This window comes from Pogoniulus pusillus, chromosome 19, assembly GCF_015220805.1.
Source record: "Pogoniulus pusillus isolate bPogPus1 chromosome 19, bPogPus1.pri, whole genome shotgun sequence".
Lineage (NCBI taxonomy): Eukaryota > Metazoa > Chordata > Aves > Piciformes > Lybiidae > Pogoniulus > Pogoniulus pusillus.
This window is the reverse complement of record NC_087282.1, coordinates 18,569,406-18,586,522: the sequence shown is the minus strand read 5'-3', so window position 1 is coordinate 18,586,522 and position 17,117 is coordinate 18,569,406. Positions and strand designations below refer to the sequence as shown.

General features: G+C 41.4%; 1 protein-coding gene across 8 annotated transcripts in view; it reads right to left on the bottom strand.

Moving 5' to 3' along the window:
- IL1RAPL2 (interleukin 1 receptor accessory protein like 2) overlaps positions 1-17,117 on the bottom strand; it is a 400,289-nt gene that overhangs the window by 165,132 nt on the left and 218,040 nt on the right. For all 8 annotated transcript variants that reach the window (XM_064159540.1, XM_064159547.1, XM_064159541.1 and 5 more), the window contains one exon: positions 16,550-16,703. In XM_064159540.1, the coding sequence (XP_064015610.1) occupies positions 16,550-16,703 (154 nt within the window). The remainder of the gene's footprint in view (positions 1-16,549; positions 16,704-17,117) is intronic.

Sequence of the window (17,117 nt, the reverse complement as noted above, 5' to 3'; positions counted from 1 at the left end):
TCTTGTTTTTACTCGTGTTATCTTGCAATGCCCTTACTGGTGGAAAGGTCCTTGGCACATACAAGAAGCTGCAAGCTGAATCTAAATGAACAGGAGCAACTTTTTGCATCCACCTTGACAATAAGCACCTGGGAATGAAATATAACAACCCTCCATCAGTATAAAGCAGACCTATCTCCTAGACTTTTACTGTTGATTTGTGCCAGGTGAGGTTGTGGATTGCTTTTAGGCCTCTTCCTTCCACTTCTCCACCAAGTTTTTGCCCTGATCACTGGCTGCTCCCTCTTTCTCCCTCCGTGACAGTACAGCACAGCCTGGTTGCAGGCTCTCAGCTAGACATGAAAGCATGCATTAGAACGAAGGAAAACCTCAAATGCAAACGTGCAAATGATCTCTGCTTGAGTTTAACAGACGTGGATTTGAGAATTCAAATTGCCACTCTCCATACTGCAAATGTTTCTCATGTCAGCTTCTGGGATTTGACTACATCTCATATTTAGCAAACACAAGAAAAATGAAAAGATTTGCTCTAATTTAGGCATCTTTGCTTGAAGATAAGGATCTGCATTTTCATTTCCTTTTCTTATTTTCATAATGTAAACCCAGCAAGCTGTTTTTCACCAAGCACACTACCAACACTGAAAGCAAACACAAATGCCTGCGAATTAAAGCAAAATCAGAGCAGCACAAGCACACTAGGCCAAACTCAGTCCTACTCAAAGGACAGAAAGATGTCATAAGGTGTCCAAATAGTATTGATAATACACTTGAAGTATTTTTACTATAATGAGTACTCACCTCTTCTCTGTCACAGTCCACAAAGTTCAAAGGAACAGCCTGCAATGTCTAGGTGAAAATACGTGCACTGAACAGTAACATCTTTTCTAACCTAGATTTTACATCATTCTTTTTAAGTGTCATGTTTTAGCAATACTTTCCTCTCCCACAACTCAGCCTTTTCACCTTGGATACTTGAAAAGAGATCTTAACAAGGGAGGTTGGCCCTTTTGTCATGTTAGGAGCAAAAAACCAAATCACTCTCTGTCATACTGCAAAGAAGAATGATTCCAATTCAAAGAAAGGGGATATCATCAAGGGTCCTGAGTGACAATTAATAGCTTCAGGCTCTTTTCATGGACAGTTTAACATTAAGAATGAACATAAATACCTAGCCTGGTTGTGCAGTGTCCCAGGTTGAGACTATAGGGTTAAAAATTCTTCTGGGGACTAGAAGATTGTTATTCAATCCCATAATTCTGCTATCTCTTTATAAACTCACAACAAGGTCAGCTTGTTCTCCTTTCTTCCTCCTCCTGCCCTGCGTCTGGCAGGAGCCACTTTACAGGGAATAAGCTGTAAGCAGTAGGCCTCTTGGATGGCAGAGGCACTGGGGGGGAGGATTGGAGCATTGGGGAGTATTAGATTTAGGGCTTTTTTGGGTTGGGGGAAAATTCAAGGGGGTTTTCCAGGGATGTGGTAATTGTTTTGTAATGTCTATCTCTGTATTTCTCTCTAAATATAATTCTGTATTTTTTTTTCTCCAATTTCATTTGAGAGCTTAGTTTTTGCTGCTTATCTCTCAAGAACTATGAGATGCAGACAGAAGAAGGAGTTGGGGGTGTGAGGAGATAGAATACACACAGAAGGGTATACAGCAGTACACTGCAGATTGGGGGCTGAGTGCTTTCTTCCATGGTTTTCTTGAATTTTGACTGCCTGTCAAAGTAAACAGCCTCAATTATATTCAGCTGGATTGATATATACAGAGATCAAGGATGGAGAGAATATTTCAATCCACAGCTGAGTTACTGTAGGGGTGAGGACATCAAATTTTAGTCTGGCTTCCTCCCCCTCCTGACATTTAAAAATGTCAAGCTCCTGTCCACATTTCTGCCTTATTTCCCACCTAGTCTGCAAGTAAGCAAGGGAAAGTTACCTGCTTACTGCCTAAAAGAAACCTCAGTGGCACTGGAGAATTGAAAAGGAGAACTGTGTGACCACAAAGCTGGAGGAATGGCACAACTCTACGTCAGGAAGTATCATGTGGTCAGTTTCAAATTCTTATTTGAAAGGCCTAAGTTTGTGAATACCACAGCCCTCAGACAAATCAGTGAGGGCTCTGTGCTGGGTAGGATCCATCATACAGCACAGCATGCTCCTAGCTCAGTCTATGGCTGCGTAACAGCATGGGGCAGCATTTGCACAGCAGGAATCTTCAGGTGCACACCCGGGCGAGGTCCAAGTTCCTGCCACCTTCAGCTGAAATCCACATGCCAGAAGCAGAGCCAGTGAGGAGTATCCCACCCTAATGAACAAAGCTCTTCTCATCCGCCAAAGGAAAGCTGGAGCAGCAATGCAGTATTTAAACTCTATGAAGTCCTTATTAAATGTGACAGCAACAGCTGTAGCAGCTAGAGCACTGGCAGAACAAGGAAAAGAATCAGGGCTCTTGAGAGGGCCAGAGTCCAAGGGGATGGGGTTCAATAGCTCCAAGTGCAGGGTGCTGCACTTTGGCCACAACAACCCCATGCAGAGATACAGGCTGGGGTCGGAGTGGCTGGAGAGCAGCCAGACAGAGAGGGATCTGGGGGTGCTGATTGATACCTGCCTGAACATGAGCCAACAGTGTGCCCAGGTGGCCAAGAGAGCCAGTGGCATCCTGGCCTGCATCAGGAATGGTGTGGTCAGCAGGAGCAGGGAGGTCATTCTGCCTCTGTACTCTGCACTGGTTAGACCACACCTTGAGTCCTGTGTTCAGTTCTGGGCCTCCCAGTTTAGGAGGGACATTGAGATGCTTGAGCGTGTCCAGAGAAGGGCGACGAGGCTGGGGAGAGACCTTGAGCACAGCCCTATGAGGAGAGGCTGAGGGAGCTGGGATTGGTTAGCCTGGAGAAGAGGAGGCTCAGGGGTGACCTTATTGCTGTCTACAACTACCTGAGGGGAGGTTGTGGCCAGGAAGAGGTTGCTCTCTTCTCTCAGGTGGCCAGCACCAGAACAAGAGGACACAGCCTCAAGCTATGCCAGGGGAAATTTAGGCTGGAGGTGAGGAGAAAGTTCTTCCCTGAGAGAGTCATTGGACACTGGAATGGGCTGCCCGGGGAGGTGGTGGAGTCGCCGTCCCTGGAGCTGTTCAAGGCAGGATTGGACGTGGCACTTGGTGCCATGGTCTAGCCTTGAGCTCTGTGGTAAAGGGTTGGACTTGATGCTCTGTGAGGTCTCTTCCAACCCTGATGATACTGTGATACTGTGGAAGAGAAATTTGTCCTTGGTAAGTTTAAAACAAACAATCCCAAGTGGATGAACTGCAGTACTGTGCTAGTTTGAGCTTAGCTGGGATATTTTAGTGAGAGGAATTAGATTATAGGCTGTGAAAAGGAAACAATGGTGATGTCTACTTCACTCATAGGCTTGCTGAGATGTATAAAAACAAAGAACGCAAACATGTATAACAGAGTTGCTCTCTGGCTTTGGCTGCCTCCCTTCTCCCTCTCTAACCTGCTGCCCGTGTAACTAATCAGTCTGCTTCCTAACCCCTCTGTCTGATTCTCAGATCTCACTTTGAACATAAGGCAAAGTCTGGGATAAGGTAGAGGGGTGGGAGAAGGTGGAAGGGTGGTTGGGAGCCCCTCCTGGGGATTCTGGTTTCTGTATTACTTTTTAACTTGCATATTTCTGTATATATTGTAAAGATCTGCTTGTGTATTGTGCTAAGCTGTGAATATAGCTTCATTCTTTAATTTCCAGATCAGCTAAGTCCATTCTGGGTGGTATTCTTAAGTGGGGGGGAGAGGGAGGAGGGAGGGTGGCAGTTAACACCCAAACCAACAGAAGTATACAAGTACATTTTGAAATATTTCCTTGCATAGGCTGCAGGAAACCTGCCAAAGATGAGGACATACATGGCTTTGTCACTGCTGGAGGTAAAGGCATCATAACACTAACCCATGAGCACCACCACCTTTCCAGACTGAACACTACCATCTTTCTTCCCACCTGCAGACTGTGATCACAGGATTTCCTCTGAGTACAGCATTGCCCAGAGCTTGAGTGCAGCTTCTTTGTAAAGTGATGGAAAGCCTTTTTGTTAGGAAAACAGTGAATTCTTTCCCTCTGGAGAACACCACAGAAATGCTGTGGTTTATCCCAGAATGGAACTTTTACTATAGAAGGAAAAAGGATTTCATAAGGGGGCAAAATGTTAGCATTCCTCTTTGACAAAACTCATTATTTTTCTGGAAGACTCACATTTATTCATCACCTAGGTGCTTTGATTAGGTTTCTCACCAGTTTCAAACAGACTTTTGTAACAGAAAACTCAACCAAGTACCAAAAGTCTAGTTTCCTGCCTGCTCACACCTTCCCATGGCTTTTTGGAGGCCACTTCCTCTCTCGCACTGTCATTCCACACGACAGCAAAATACTACTGAGTACCTCTCACTCCTCTTTCATTCACAAATTAAGCTGCTTGTATTTCTGCAATATCTTGTGTCTCAAGGCAAATCCAACTGAAAGGACATCTCCAAAACAGATCACTTCACTGCCCAGCCACAGGTACATACCTATGTTTAGGTAATATTCTCCTTTTAAATATCCCCCTCCATACATTTGCTACGTCCACCTGGAGGTTATGGAGCTGTCAGAGCCCCAGCAGGGTCACACCCTCCCTGTTATGCTCCTCTATGCCAATGTAGGAAGAAAAAGAAGCCTGTGAATGTACTCCAGAGAAGTTGTAAGGGCATCTACAGCTTACAGCAAATTGGTTCTTTCCCTGCCAGAAACTATAACCACTCCTGGCAAAGGATGGGCAACTGAGCTATCCACAACTGGACTCCTAATGTGATATGTCCTCTGTAAAGATAAAAAGCCATCTGGTGCTTGAATCTAGTCTGCTTCAATATAACCAAAAGCCTTTTATTATCTCAAGCCATTATGAAATTATCTCAGACCAATTCCTGGCAACACACCCACACAAGAAAACTGCCAGCAGCCAACATAAAACAGAATCAGAGACCACACCAACCACACTGGCCTTTGCTAGTAGGAACTGTCCTTCATGTCCACAGCTGGGTTACAGCAGAAAAAAATAGAGTCCAAGAACCCCAAACTGCCTTACAATTTTATAACTGTATAGTTTATTAATTTTACTGTTAAATCATTCTGGATTGCAGTTCTGCACTTTATATTTCCTGCACCTTCTCAGAGTGCTTCAGTCTGTAGGGCTTGTCATAAACAATACCTTTGAGAGCTTTTCATTTTCAGCCAAGGAAAAAGATGAAAAGTTAAATCACTTACTGTTCCCTTCCCATTGGCTGCAGATTGATTTTATTTACTGAAACATGCTAGCATTGCAAAAACCACTCACTAGATACTGTAAATAACTCAGTGCATGAAAGTCTAATGTAACCAAGTAGCTTCCTACCCTTTTGGGACAGACTGGAGTCATAAAAACCTAAATACAAATTTAGTTGAACACTTATTTTTCTCCTGCTTACAAGAGGTCAATCAATACTCTCAAAGTTAAAAATAGCTTGGTTGGTCCTGATAAAAATTAACAATATATATTCTATGATGCTCCATGGTTTTCAAGACAGACAGGGTACTTAACACACCAACGATGCTTTTGTATGTCCTTCCAACTTAAAAGTTGCAAGGCACAGAACAAACATTGGTAAGTTATTAGCATCACTCTTCTGGTGAACTTCATAAGTGTAACATCAGAGCCTGGAGCAATACTACTGCTGTCAGATCTCATAAGCTAAACAGGGCCAGGCCAAATAGGCACTCGAATAAGGCATCTTTGAGGATCACACAAGTGCAGCAAGAAATTATGCTGACAATTCAGTAGTGAGCACCATTCCTTCACAGCAAAACTTTTCATCTCAGATACTAAGCCATAAGTGCTACGCAGCATGAACCTGCTCTGAAAGGCATCACCACTGTGCTGAGAAAACATAACCCTAATCCCCTGCTAAAGCTACTGCAGTTTCCCTATTAAAACTGCTCCGGTCATTTCTAAGGCATTTGATTGCCATTGCTTCCTCTTCTCACACTCTTCTGATGAGACAAAACAGAAGTCAGGATTTGCTGTGTTTCTCTGGGAGGGTGGGAAGGCTGCATTTTTAGTGGGTAGGACAACCCGCTCACTCATGTGTGTCTATTTTACCATTAGCAAAATTGTTTCAGGGACAGCATTACTCCATGTCTCTGCATCTATCTGCCTATCTATTATTAATAAAGAAGAATGAGCATCTAGCCTACACTTTGGTGATGAAGGAAGCCTCTTTTATATAGCAAATGAAAACGTACAGGTTAATTTCAGTGGCTGCTCTTTGCCTCACTGTTGTGGGCAAAAAAAGCCACAATCCTATCATTTATACTAAACCACCTCCACTACTGAAAGCACAATACACTTACAGAATGTGACTCAGTAACTCCTAGAATAAAAGGCAGTCCTTAATGTGGGAGCTCATATCTGACGTTTACAGTATATGGGAAGTGATTCAGCAAGCTACAGTTGCTGTGCACGACAGCAGATCATTGGACAAATGAGCAACTGATAACAGGTGTCCGCATCAGTAAATTAGGCAATACCAAATAGTCAGTGCTACAGACTGCAAACTACTGATTTAAGGCTGGACAAAAAAAAAACCCTAGATGATGTTCAAGAACATGACAGAGAACTAGGGGACATCACAGGTCAACAAAAACTAACACTACCAGCCATTCTAATTACTTTGCATGTTCATGAGCTAGGCAGGGAGTCTGTGAAGCTGTAAGTAAAGTGCCAAGAGTACTGACACTATATATAATTCATAGACTGCAGCATACTGCTACATTTCTCATTGCCCTTAGAACTTGTAGTTTCTCCAGGAAATATGGAGGTAATCCATAATGTTTATCTTTCAAACTCGTTTTTCACGAGCACTGTATTAACAGGTCACTCTGGTGAATGGGAAAGTCATCCATCTGGATCATCTGAGGGACCAAAAGTGAAGGAGCTTTTATCCTTGCGGATATATTGTGCTGTCACTACAACAGTGACACGGTTGACACAGCAGCCATGAATGGGCACAGGCATCCTTCAAACACTGTCCAGATCCTCAGCTTACTGACTTTGATGAGGCGCTCCTGAAACCAGCAGTGTTGGGTTAATTTATCTGGACCTTGCTGTGTGTCAGGTGAAAAGGAGATGTTAAAGGACAGAACATGATTGGCTGTGTCACTTCTTCCAGGTGAATGGGTACCTGCATTGCACTGATACCTCACTCAGGACTGAATTTTCTTGATGACTCTCTGCAGACATAGAAGTTGAGGCAGATTTATGTTAGGTTCTTTGCACGGTTCAACACTCTGAAAGAGGCAGAGAAATTGCACCTTTTTCCAAACGTGGTCAGAAGTAAATGGACACATTTCTCTTTCTGAATCATGCTGGTTTTGCCTGAGGTATCTAGAAAAATTAAAGTCATTATAGAAATTAAGGGCTATTAAGGGTGCTTTGACCACAGACACATGCTTAGCTGTCCTCAGCAGTTAGTAGGATGCTTCTGGCTAGACATAACAGGTCAGAATGCAAATGAGAGGTTTAAGATAAAGACTTTACTGTAAGGAACAGAAACCTCTCTTTGCAACACAAGGACCTTGATAGAAATCAATACAAATCATATAAAATATATCAAAAGAAAATTCTAATTTTTGGCACTTCCTATATGTAGCTTTAAATAGACAGTTATTTCAGCAAGGGTTTGAGAACCCAGCTGTGAAATTCATTTCCTGGGCTTTTAGTACTGTATTTGTCAGCACTTAATGCATTTCTGGGTTGGCTTCTGTCACCAAAAACAAGGTTTCCTTTAGAAAATAAAAATACTAGAAGATGCAAGGCATCATTTATATGAAAATGCAGCAGAGGAAATACTAAGAACAGTATCTCCTACTAAAGGTCTTTTAAAGTTTGGGACTCTCAGTAAAAACTTAATTTGGGCAGGTTTTTCTCTATACTTCACATTTAATGAAAAAATGATCCCCTGATTCTGTCATGATGTTGCAAACAGGATGAAGAAATCAAGTCTTGGTATAGAAATGTGTAAGTCATAGCAGTAAGAAAATGTCACTGCAGATAGGATGTAAATGTTATGTATTTTAACATGCCAACATTAGAAGGGAACAAGAAGGGTTTTCTATTCCCAAATAATCTGTAGTAGGCTTCCCAGAAGTATAGAAATTCTACAAATTTAACTTGTTCTCCTTAAAGAATCACCTTCTGAATTAAAAAAGAATCTCCTCTTCACAGTTATTGGAACTGCAGTCACAAGCAGGCAGGGTTTTTTTCTCTTTGCTTTTAAGTTTTGCAAACATCTCTCTCCCAACAATTGGCTTCTCCCGATTTGTTTTAATATTTTTTTTCTTTTTGGACTCAAATATTTGTTAAAGTTCTGCTACAAAAACATGTTAAAAGGTTTTCTCCAGAAGGAAAGAAAGCCCTGCTGCCTCTCTCACTATAAATACAGCCCCTTGGCCAATGGCATGTACTAACACCAAGAAATTAAAAGGAAATACAAAGCACAGAGGAAATCCTATCAGTTTATTATCCACCCGAACTTCTTACAGTATGCTTGAAGAAAACCTGGAAGTGCACACTTTCTTCTGAGCTCAGCAGCCCTGCTTGGTTATTCACTGTATCTCACCTTGTGACTCTACTAGAGAATGATACTCAAAGCCCAGTGCAGCACACAAGTGTACATCAGGGAAGCTACAGTGTGACTTCTTGCATCTTCCTGAGGCCAAAGCACAAGAGAGGACCTCACACCAGCCAAGGAAATGGTGTATATGTCTATTGCCTCTTACTCCATCAACATTTTGCACAGTGTCTTGCTGCTCATACTACTAAGTACAGGAAGAAGTTATGGCCTATGGGTAAAAAATAGCTTGGTAAGTTTAAGTATAAAATTAGGATTGAAAATGGAAAGTGTCAGTGTTCTCTGAGTGCACTCCAGCAGATCCCTGTGAAGTTACAGAAAGCATAAGCCAGGCCTTCACCTGGAAACAGTCCATTTCCTGCCAGGAGTGAGCTCCAGCTAGAGCATTCACATGGGATATGACAGGGCACAAGCACCCCAGGCCATATGTCAAGAACGGAGAGGGCTGCCAAGCACCAAGAGTGAACTGAACACTTCATGTGGGAAAAGGAGGGCTAGAGCTGCCGAGCCAGTAGAGAAGGGTAAGAGGAAAAAAATATGTGCCCGGGTTCAACAGCTGCTGATAGCTTCAACACCACTTCAGATGTGATACAATTCTGGTGAGCCCTAAACAGGGGAAGTTTTCATTTGGAGATGTATGTGGAACTAAAAAAACCCAGCTCTCTCAAGGAGCAGCTGTTTCCTGGAAGAAGAAAGCAGCTCCAAACACAGCAAACACTTCCCATGCCTGTCAGCAATGGCTATGGGAGTACAAGAGGAGGGACAAACCCCAGAGGCCAGACTACTGCCCATCAGGCATATCATCAGGTTTTACCTTGGGGTGCTTTGCAGTCTGTGTCACCAGGAAAACACACAGGCTGCTTTAGGCTTTCCTTGAAATGTTTCCTGCTTCAGTTTAGACAACAGCACTCTGACCCATGTTTGAAAACACAAACACTTAAGAGAGAGGGCAGTCAGAAGCTCTCGACAGATCCACTGGTCAAAATCTGCAGTGAAAATACCTCTGCACCCCAAACAACTCCCATATCCCAGGGATTAGGTGAGATGTCTAAGTGCTGCCAGGAACTAGCCTGCTTTTGGTGAAAACTACCATTTCATGAGACACCTCCCAGGAAATACCAGTTTCCTTTTAAACAATTAAATCCAAAAGAGTTTTTGAATAGGAACTACCAAAACATCTAATTTCAGGAATGCTGAAAGACTCAAGTAATACACATTAGTAGCCAAGTGTAGCATTAGAAATGATATACCCACAAATCAAAGCTCTCAGCTCACAAAAAAAAACCCCAACAAACAGGAAGTAACTTGATAAAACAAAGAAAGAAATACAAAACGTTGCAACCTTTGCTGATGGAATTACATAAACTAGAATGGGCGTTATTTCCACACAGTGCTCCACTTGACATGCCTCATCTGATGATAAAACGGTGGTAACAAGAGCTATTTCACCCCACTGTCAAAGAAAAGGCTCTGGAGCTCAGCATCCACCAGGACACGGAGGCTCTGCCCTGTCTACAGAGTGCAATGCCAGACAGAGCTGTCAAGATCTACTTCGGGTACCAAAAGCCACACAAACATGTTAAGTAGCTCTGCTGAAAAAGCTCCTTCAGAGTTGACTTAGGAATCCCTGCAGACCAGAGCTTCGTGCAAAAGGCATGTCCTTAGTACAGTACTTCTCATGGCATAAAACTCTACAGAACTCCTCTATTCCTTAGCCACCTGCCCTTTTAACCTGTGTCTTATGTTGGCCCTGCTTTCATATATACCCAATTCCCATCTACCCAATGATATTCAGAGCTCAGTGACCTTTTAGAGGTAAACTATTTTTTTTGGATAAGAAACTATTTAAGCAACATTGAAGCATCTCATAAATACACTGCAAATTACTAAACTGCTCGTGCCAAAACAATGTCAGTGGGACAGAACAGTAATTTCATATTTTTAGGTTTTTAAGCTTGTAATAATTCTTCTATTTTACATTATCTATATAAAAAAATCCTGTATAAGAACCTGGATTCCAAAGGACATGTTTCAGTTTAGTTCAAATAAGCTTTAAATTTATCTCAACACTTTCTGCTGTGCTTGTTCTGGAAACTGTCAACAGTCAAAAATGTTGTCAATCAATGTGTCATTTGTATGATTCTGTTGATAATACTTTAAACAGAAAAAGGCTTAAGGTGCACTTACAGATTGCTGCAGGTGTAAATTTGCACAGATCAGCAGCCACTGATTCCTGCCAATCTGTCACTAGACTCCACCACAAATTGTGTAAAACAGCACACCCAGTTTACAGAGGATTAAAAATGTGCAGAAAAGCAGCTTCCACCATGTAACAGCCACTCTTCTTGGCTCAAATCCTCACTTACTCTGGGGTACTTTGTTTCTGTACATCCCTAGAGTATGACTAATCATTTGCATTTTTAAATACAATTCAACCCCTTGCCTTAACAACAGCAAATCACCATCAACTGCTTGTGCTAATAAAAGGGTCTCACTCACAAACAAATTCAAGCAACAGCAGCAGGTATAATTTGAAAAGTGAGCAGTGTAATCAGATTTGAAAGAATTTAATTGAAAAACTATGGGCAAAGAGTGAATTCAGGCAGAATCATTCAATTCCTGTAGCCATGTGGAATAATTTGTCATTTACGACAGTCAAAACAAATATTGCTGCATAAATGACTTTCAGGAATAGTCAGGCATTTTGGCAGCCTGTGAAGAATATGACAGAGCAGAGGCTGAAGGAAACTTGGAGGACAGAGCTGTCAGACAGAGTGGTCCAGTAATTCCTGCATGTCACTGCAATCCATCACCAGCAGTTTGTGAAGTTTGTCAGGTGGCCACCTTCTGCTGCTGAACTGAAAAGCAATTCACCAGTACAAGTACACAAATCATGTATTTGCACGGGCAACAGAAAGAACAAGACAACCTCTCCCACCAGTACAGCTGTCCATTGAAAAGAATATTCCTCCAAGACAGCCCTATCTGCCAGGGGACATCTGGACCACCCCGAGAGAGCAGGGATCGCTCCTTCCTCAGGAAGGTCCTTCAGTTCCCAACTTTCAACATGCTTCTACTTACACCTTCTTCTAAGCCTGTTTCCTTACAGAGCAGTCTTAAAAACCAGAGTGCTGATGCAGCAGGTGAACACAGCAACTGTTTTTCTCAACTGCACATTTCATCCTCAAAGCTACTGAAACATTGCTACGTATCAGGCAGAGGAAATTGGTTGGTTGGGTTAGGGAAAGCAGGAAGATGCCTAAATTGCATTTTGAAATTAGCATTACTTTGTTGTCTTGGGAGTTTTTCTTTTTATCTGAATAGTGTAATTGTTCTCCAAGAAACACTGGCTTTCAGCAATAGTAATTAAAATGTTTATGAGTTCTGATATTCCTGAGCACAGTCATTTTATTAGAAACTAATGAATTCTGATATTGTTGATTATCTGTAACTTTATATTAGTATGTTCATTTTTCCAGTGTGAGTGCACTCTAATTTATTATCTAATTAAAAACTGAGTTTCTGTTACATTTTTAGGCTTTAGAACTCCTGATTACAGTTGCTAATCTCACTTGTTTTTCCATGACAGAATTGCAAAGAGGCAAAGTGAAAAGGCATGTGTACAGATCTATTTTTTGACTCCACAGACTGAAGGGTTACATGTTACTGAGAGATAACACTGTTGTTGTGTTTCTTCAGTAAAAAAGGCTGACAAGACTTGTTTCACATCTGTCTGCATAATACAATAAATCCATGAAGAACTAGTGATGAAAAAGCTGTTTTGTTGACAATCTGTTACTGTTAAATGCACCCAAACACCAAGATTTTAACAGCGCTCGTTAGTGCTGTATTGTAGCTCAGGGTTTCGTCCCTATAAATACTTTGTGTCAAAATAGTTGTCAAATATACTCTAGGCTACAATCCTTTTCCTTACAACCCCATAAGCCATAGTATGGCTTCTGACATCTCCTGTCACATTAATCACACTTGCCCATACCTCAACCTTAACCAGAGCCATACAATAACATTGTTAGCCAGGGACAGTTCTCCATGCATAGTTCAACTTCCCCATTTTACCTGCTTGGTTTGTGCTCTGCTTGTCAACCAATACAACTCCCATCTCTTTGTCTTTCTCACTGTGGCCAGACATTACACTGATGGCTTTCAGTTCCCATCTATGACTCTAGAAGTTTTTTCTAACAAGCTGTTTTGTAACAGGTAATAGCATAATTTAGACATAGAATGGAAGTTTCTGCTCTCTTTCTGTTGCCTGTGGCTAACTGAGCCATTGAGATCTTCGGTTCAGTTCTGCAAAAATGAGAAGGCAAAACTGGATCTGATGAAAGCAGTGCCTGAGGACCAACACACAGTCTCTGCAGCTCCCTTGCACAGCCACAGCCACTTGGGCAACTGCCCTAAGACTGGCAAAGGAACTTGAGGCAGCACTTTGTAATAGCTCTAATGACTTCACTGGAAGATCGCTTAAATAATCTCTGGATAACTAGCTGATGAGAGTAGGGCTTTGCCCCTAATTAAAAGTCTTACCTAGCAGACTTTACTTGAAATTATTGCTTAAGCAACACTAATATGAATACCAAATACACAGTCATTCTTCACTTAGTCCACCACTGCTCTCTTGTCTGCAATTAACTTTGATAAGGCTGCCTTGTGGGAACACATCTTCAGTAAAGCTGCTGCATTAGTCTTGGATATCATTAATTCCTCTGATTACCTTTTCCAAGAGCAAGTTAAAATGGTACTTTCGGCTCCTGCACCTTAAAACTTTCCTGAAACTTTCCATTATTCCAACTTCTGTTATGTCAGCACTGCATTTATTCTCATTTCAGGTTTTACTCTTGAGATGCCCATACTGCACTGACCTATGGATACCAGTTATTTCACATTGCCACTTCCATAACTACCAGAAGCTCCAAAAAGGACTAAAACTGGCATGCACTAGAGCTGATGCAACTTTGAGAAGTGAAAGATGCTTGTCTTAGAATGAAGAGATAAAGTCAAGTGACTGGTATTTTGAGCACTGTGTACTTTGCGAATGCCTGGAAGACTACAGGGAATCTAACCCAGCTTCCTCTCCCTCTCCATGGCAATGCAGCTCTCCTTGCTCGAGGCAGACATGGAGTTGTCTGTTTCACTTTCAGAATAACTCTTTAATAACAATTTCAGGTTACCATGGCTGCTGGCAGTAGCCCACAGAGCCTCGCTGTTCAATGTCTGTATCATTACAGGGACTCAGGTACATGCCAATAAATGCAATTCAGGAATGTCAATAACTAACAGCAACAGAAACTGCATTAGAAAATTCCTGCAGAAGAAAACAATAGGCAAGATCCTTTTCTCCACATCTCCATTGCAGGGTAGCACAAACAACTCCTCCCTAGCTTCACAGGTAAGCCTTCAGCAGTATCTGTTAACAACGGCTTATAAAGACCACCAGGCTCAGCAGTCTGAACTCTGGTTTCATCCTAGCTCCTCATGGTACTGTATTTTAATAAGAATGTAATTTTCATACAGGTGAATAATGTGGCCCAGTGCCCCAGCAATTCCACTGCAAGAAAGACATAGCATACTGGAACAAGCCTGTGAAGGGCCACAAAGATGATGAAGGGACTGAAGCTCCTATCAAATGAGGAGAGGCTGAGAGAGTCAGGGTGGGTTAGTCTGCAGAAACGAAGGTTCAAGGGGACCTTACCCACATGTATTGACACCTAGTGGGAAGGTGAAATGAAGATGGATCCAGACTGTTCTCTGTGGTGCCCAGTGAAAGAACGACTTTAATAAAAGAAATTCCCTTTAAACAAGAAAATATTTTTTCTACTATGAGGGTGGTTGAACACTATTGACAGCCTTGCCCAGAGATCTGAATTCTCAGAGATAACCAAAACCCAAGTGGGCACAGCCCTGGGCAGCCTCCTGTAGCTGATTCTGCTTGATCTGGAGGTTAAACAAAGTTTCCAGAGGTGCCTCCAACCTAGCTCTGCACTAGCCACAGGGAAAGCAAACTCTCAGGATATGCACACCAAAACCAACGCCAGTATAGAGTTTTAATTCTGGCTTCCACAAGATGCATTCTTCAACAACATCCCTGACCATGCCACATACTTGCTTCTAGCCTTTGATCTGATCTGCTTCAGTACACTCCACCCAACGAGGCCAGCCAACACAACACAAGTCATCCTTTGCTGACTGCCGTATGAGTTTTCTTTGACCTCTTCACCATAGAGTTGGAAGCTGGCTAATGTGGTGCCCATCCACAAGAAGGGTCATAAGGAGGATCCAAGAAATTACAGAGCTGTCAGCCTGACCTCAGTACATGGTTAATCCTGTGATTCTGTAATTTTGTCATTCTCCTTCTATAATATATACTATTTAATATGAATTTCACACTAAATTACGAGGAGAACAACCTCCTTCTTCCCAAGCATTTTGCAAAAGGGGGAATATTTGCATATTCCATATTCACATTTTGAGTAATTCAGGTTGTAAACATTTTAATAAAACAAATAACTTTAGGACATACTGTAGTTAGTTTAGGGCAAATTAAATTGTGAAGTATGAATATACCACACTGTTCAAATACCAAAGAGAGCATGTGAAGTCTAGCAAGGTCATGATGAGAGGGAGACCATAGAATATGTGTTATCCAGAGAATATCCATCACAGGGAATCGAATTAGATGCATCACATTTTCACTTTGTTAAACTTAGTTCATATTCCAGTTGAGGACCAGCACGGTGGCTAGGATAGCAACTACCCACGAGGCAGGTATTATATCTTCACTTCAGAGATCTGAGGTCAAGAAGGTCAAATCAATACTTTAGAGACCTGTCCGTGGTCAAAAATGGACAACATAGAAGTGCAGGGTATATGAATCTGGCATAAGGGAAAAGAACTCATTTTAAATGTGGAATAATGCTAATAGAAAAACAGGTTTCAAAGAGAAGAGTTGTATTTCAAGAACACGTTAGAAATATCCTATGGACTAATTCAGTTTGATGTAAGAAAGTAGAATTCTACTTATCACTGCTTTAAGTAGGGCTCCATTTTAATTTTGAAACAGGTGGGAAAATACCTAAGCCACTTGTTTACATTGTTTTGTGCAAAAGACCTCAAAACACCCCAAGTACTTGAAAAGTTCTACAGACATTGAGGGCAAAATAATAATTATAGATACCATACTTCACACTGTACAATGAAATAGAAAGGGATCAGTAATATATTTGTAAGCTATTTTACTCATTCGTTTCTTGTACCTGACAAAAAGAGACAGAAAAACACTGTTCACTGCTCACTGATTACTACATGGTCTCATAAACATATAATGTATGATCTCCTGATAAACAGATTACTTTCCTCCTGACAGTCCAATGTTCCTAATTCATCCTTGGAGCAGAACCAGGTAAGTTCATCATCATTAACTAAACCAAAGATTAAAATCATAAAACAATCACTAAATACTGTGATGACTCAAGACAGCTCTTTGAGTTGTGTTCTGCTTTAAGATAAACCTCACTAAAATGTTTTACAGCTTTGCTCAACCTTTCCTTTTTCTATCACTGAAGACAAAACTGGAGTCTGAATTGCTTCCAACATATAGGGGTGAATTTGGTCTGCTCTACCACTTGCTTTATAGCCAACATTGCTAGGTTTTGCAGAGCAGTCCTCTGTAGAGTTTTATAAGATCATGACACAAATATCCCCTAGTTTGAGACTGCTTGGCTATTTGGATTTGTTTTGGTCTTATTTCTATGAAATAGGTTCGCTGACATGTGAAAATCACTTGGTTTTATCACTTGAAAGGTTTATTCTTTCTATTGGCATAGAACAAAGATTCTTACCAGTAACCTTCAATTCAACTGTTCTTCGTATAATCTTGCCTTCAAACTTTAGTTCACAGGTATAATTTCCTCCATCTTCTTCCTGCACCTCTTGTATTAACAGAGTATTTCCCTTCTGAATGACAACACTTCTCCACATCTTTGGCTTACATTCCTGCAGAAGAAAACCACATTGCCAACATTACCCAGCCTGTATGACATAAGCCAGCGTTGCCTGATCAGATTTTCAGCATTATGCAGAAGCAAACAACCATTTCAATATATTTCACAAGTCAAATTATAATATCATTTCAGAAAGTACAAAGATCTGAAACTGGAATTAATTTGAAGACAGAAATTAAACAGGAAAGTTTTTAAGGTTCTGTAATTGCCACTGTATCAAAGGGCTGTGTTTAATAGGTTGTGCCCTGAAGCAGTGGTTGAGTACCTTCTCTTTTTCGTGATGAGCAACTGCCGAGACCTCTCCTTTAAGATGGACCATTAAAATGCATTTCTTTTTGAAGGGATTAAGGGCAACATCTGTTAAAGTGTCAGCCTGAAGGCAAACTTTACACAATCTCAGACTAGG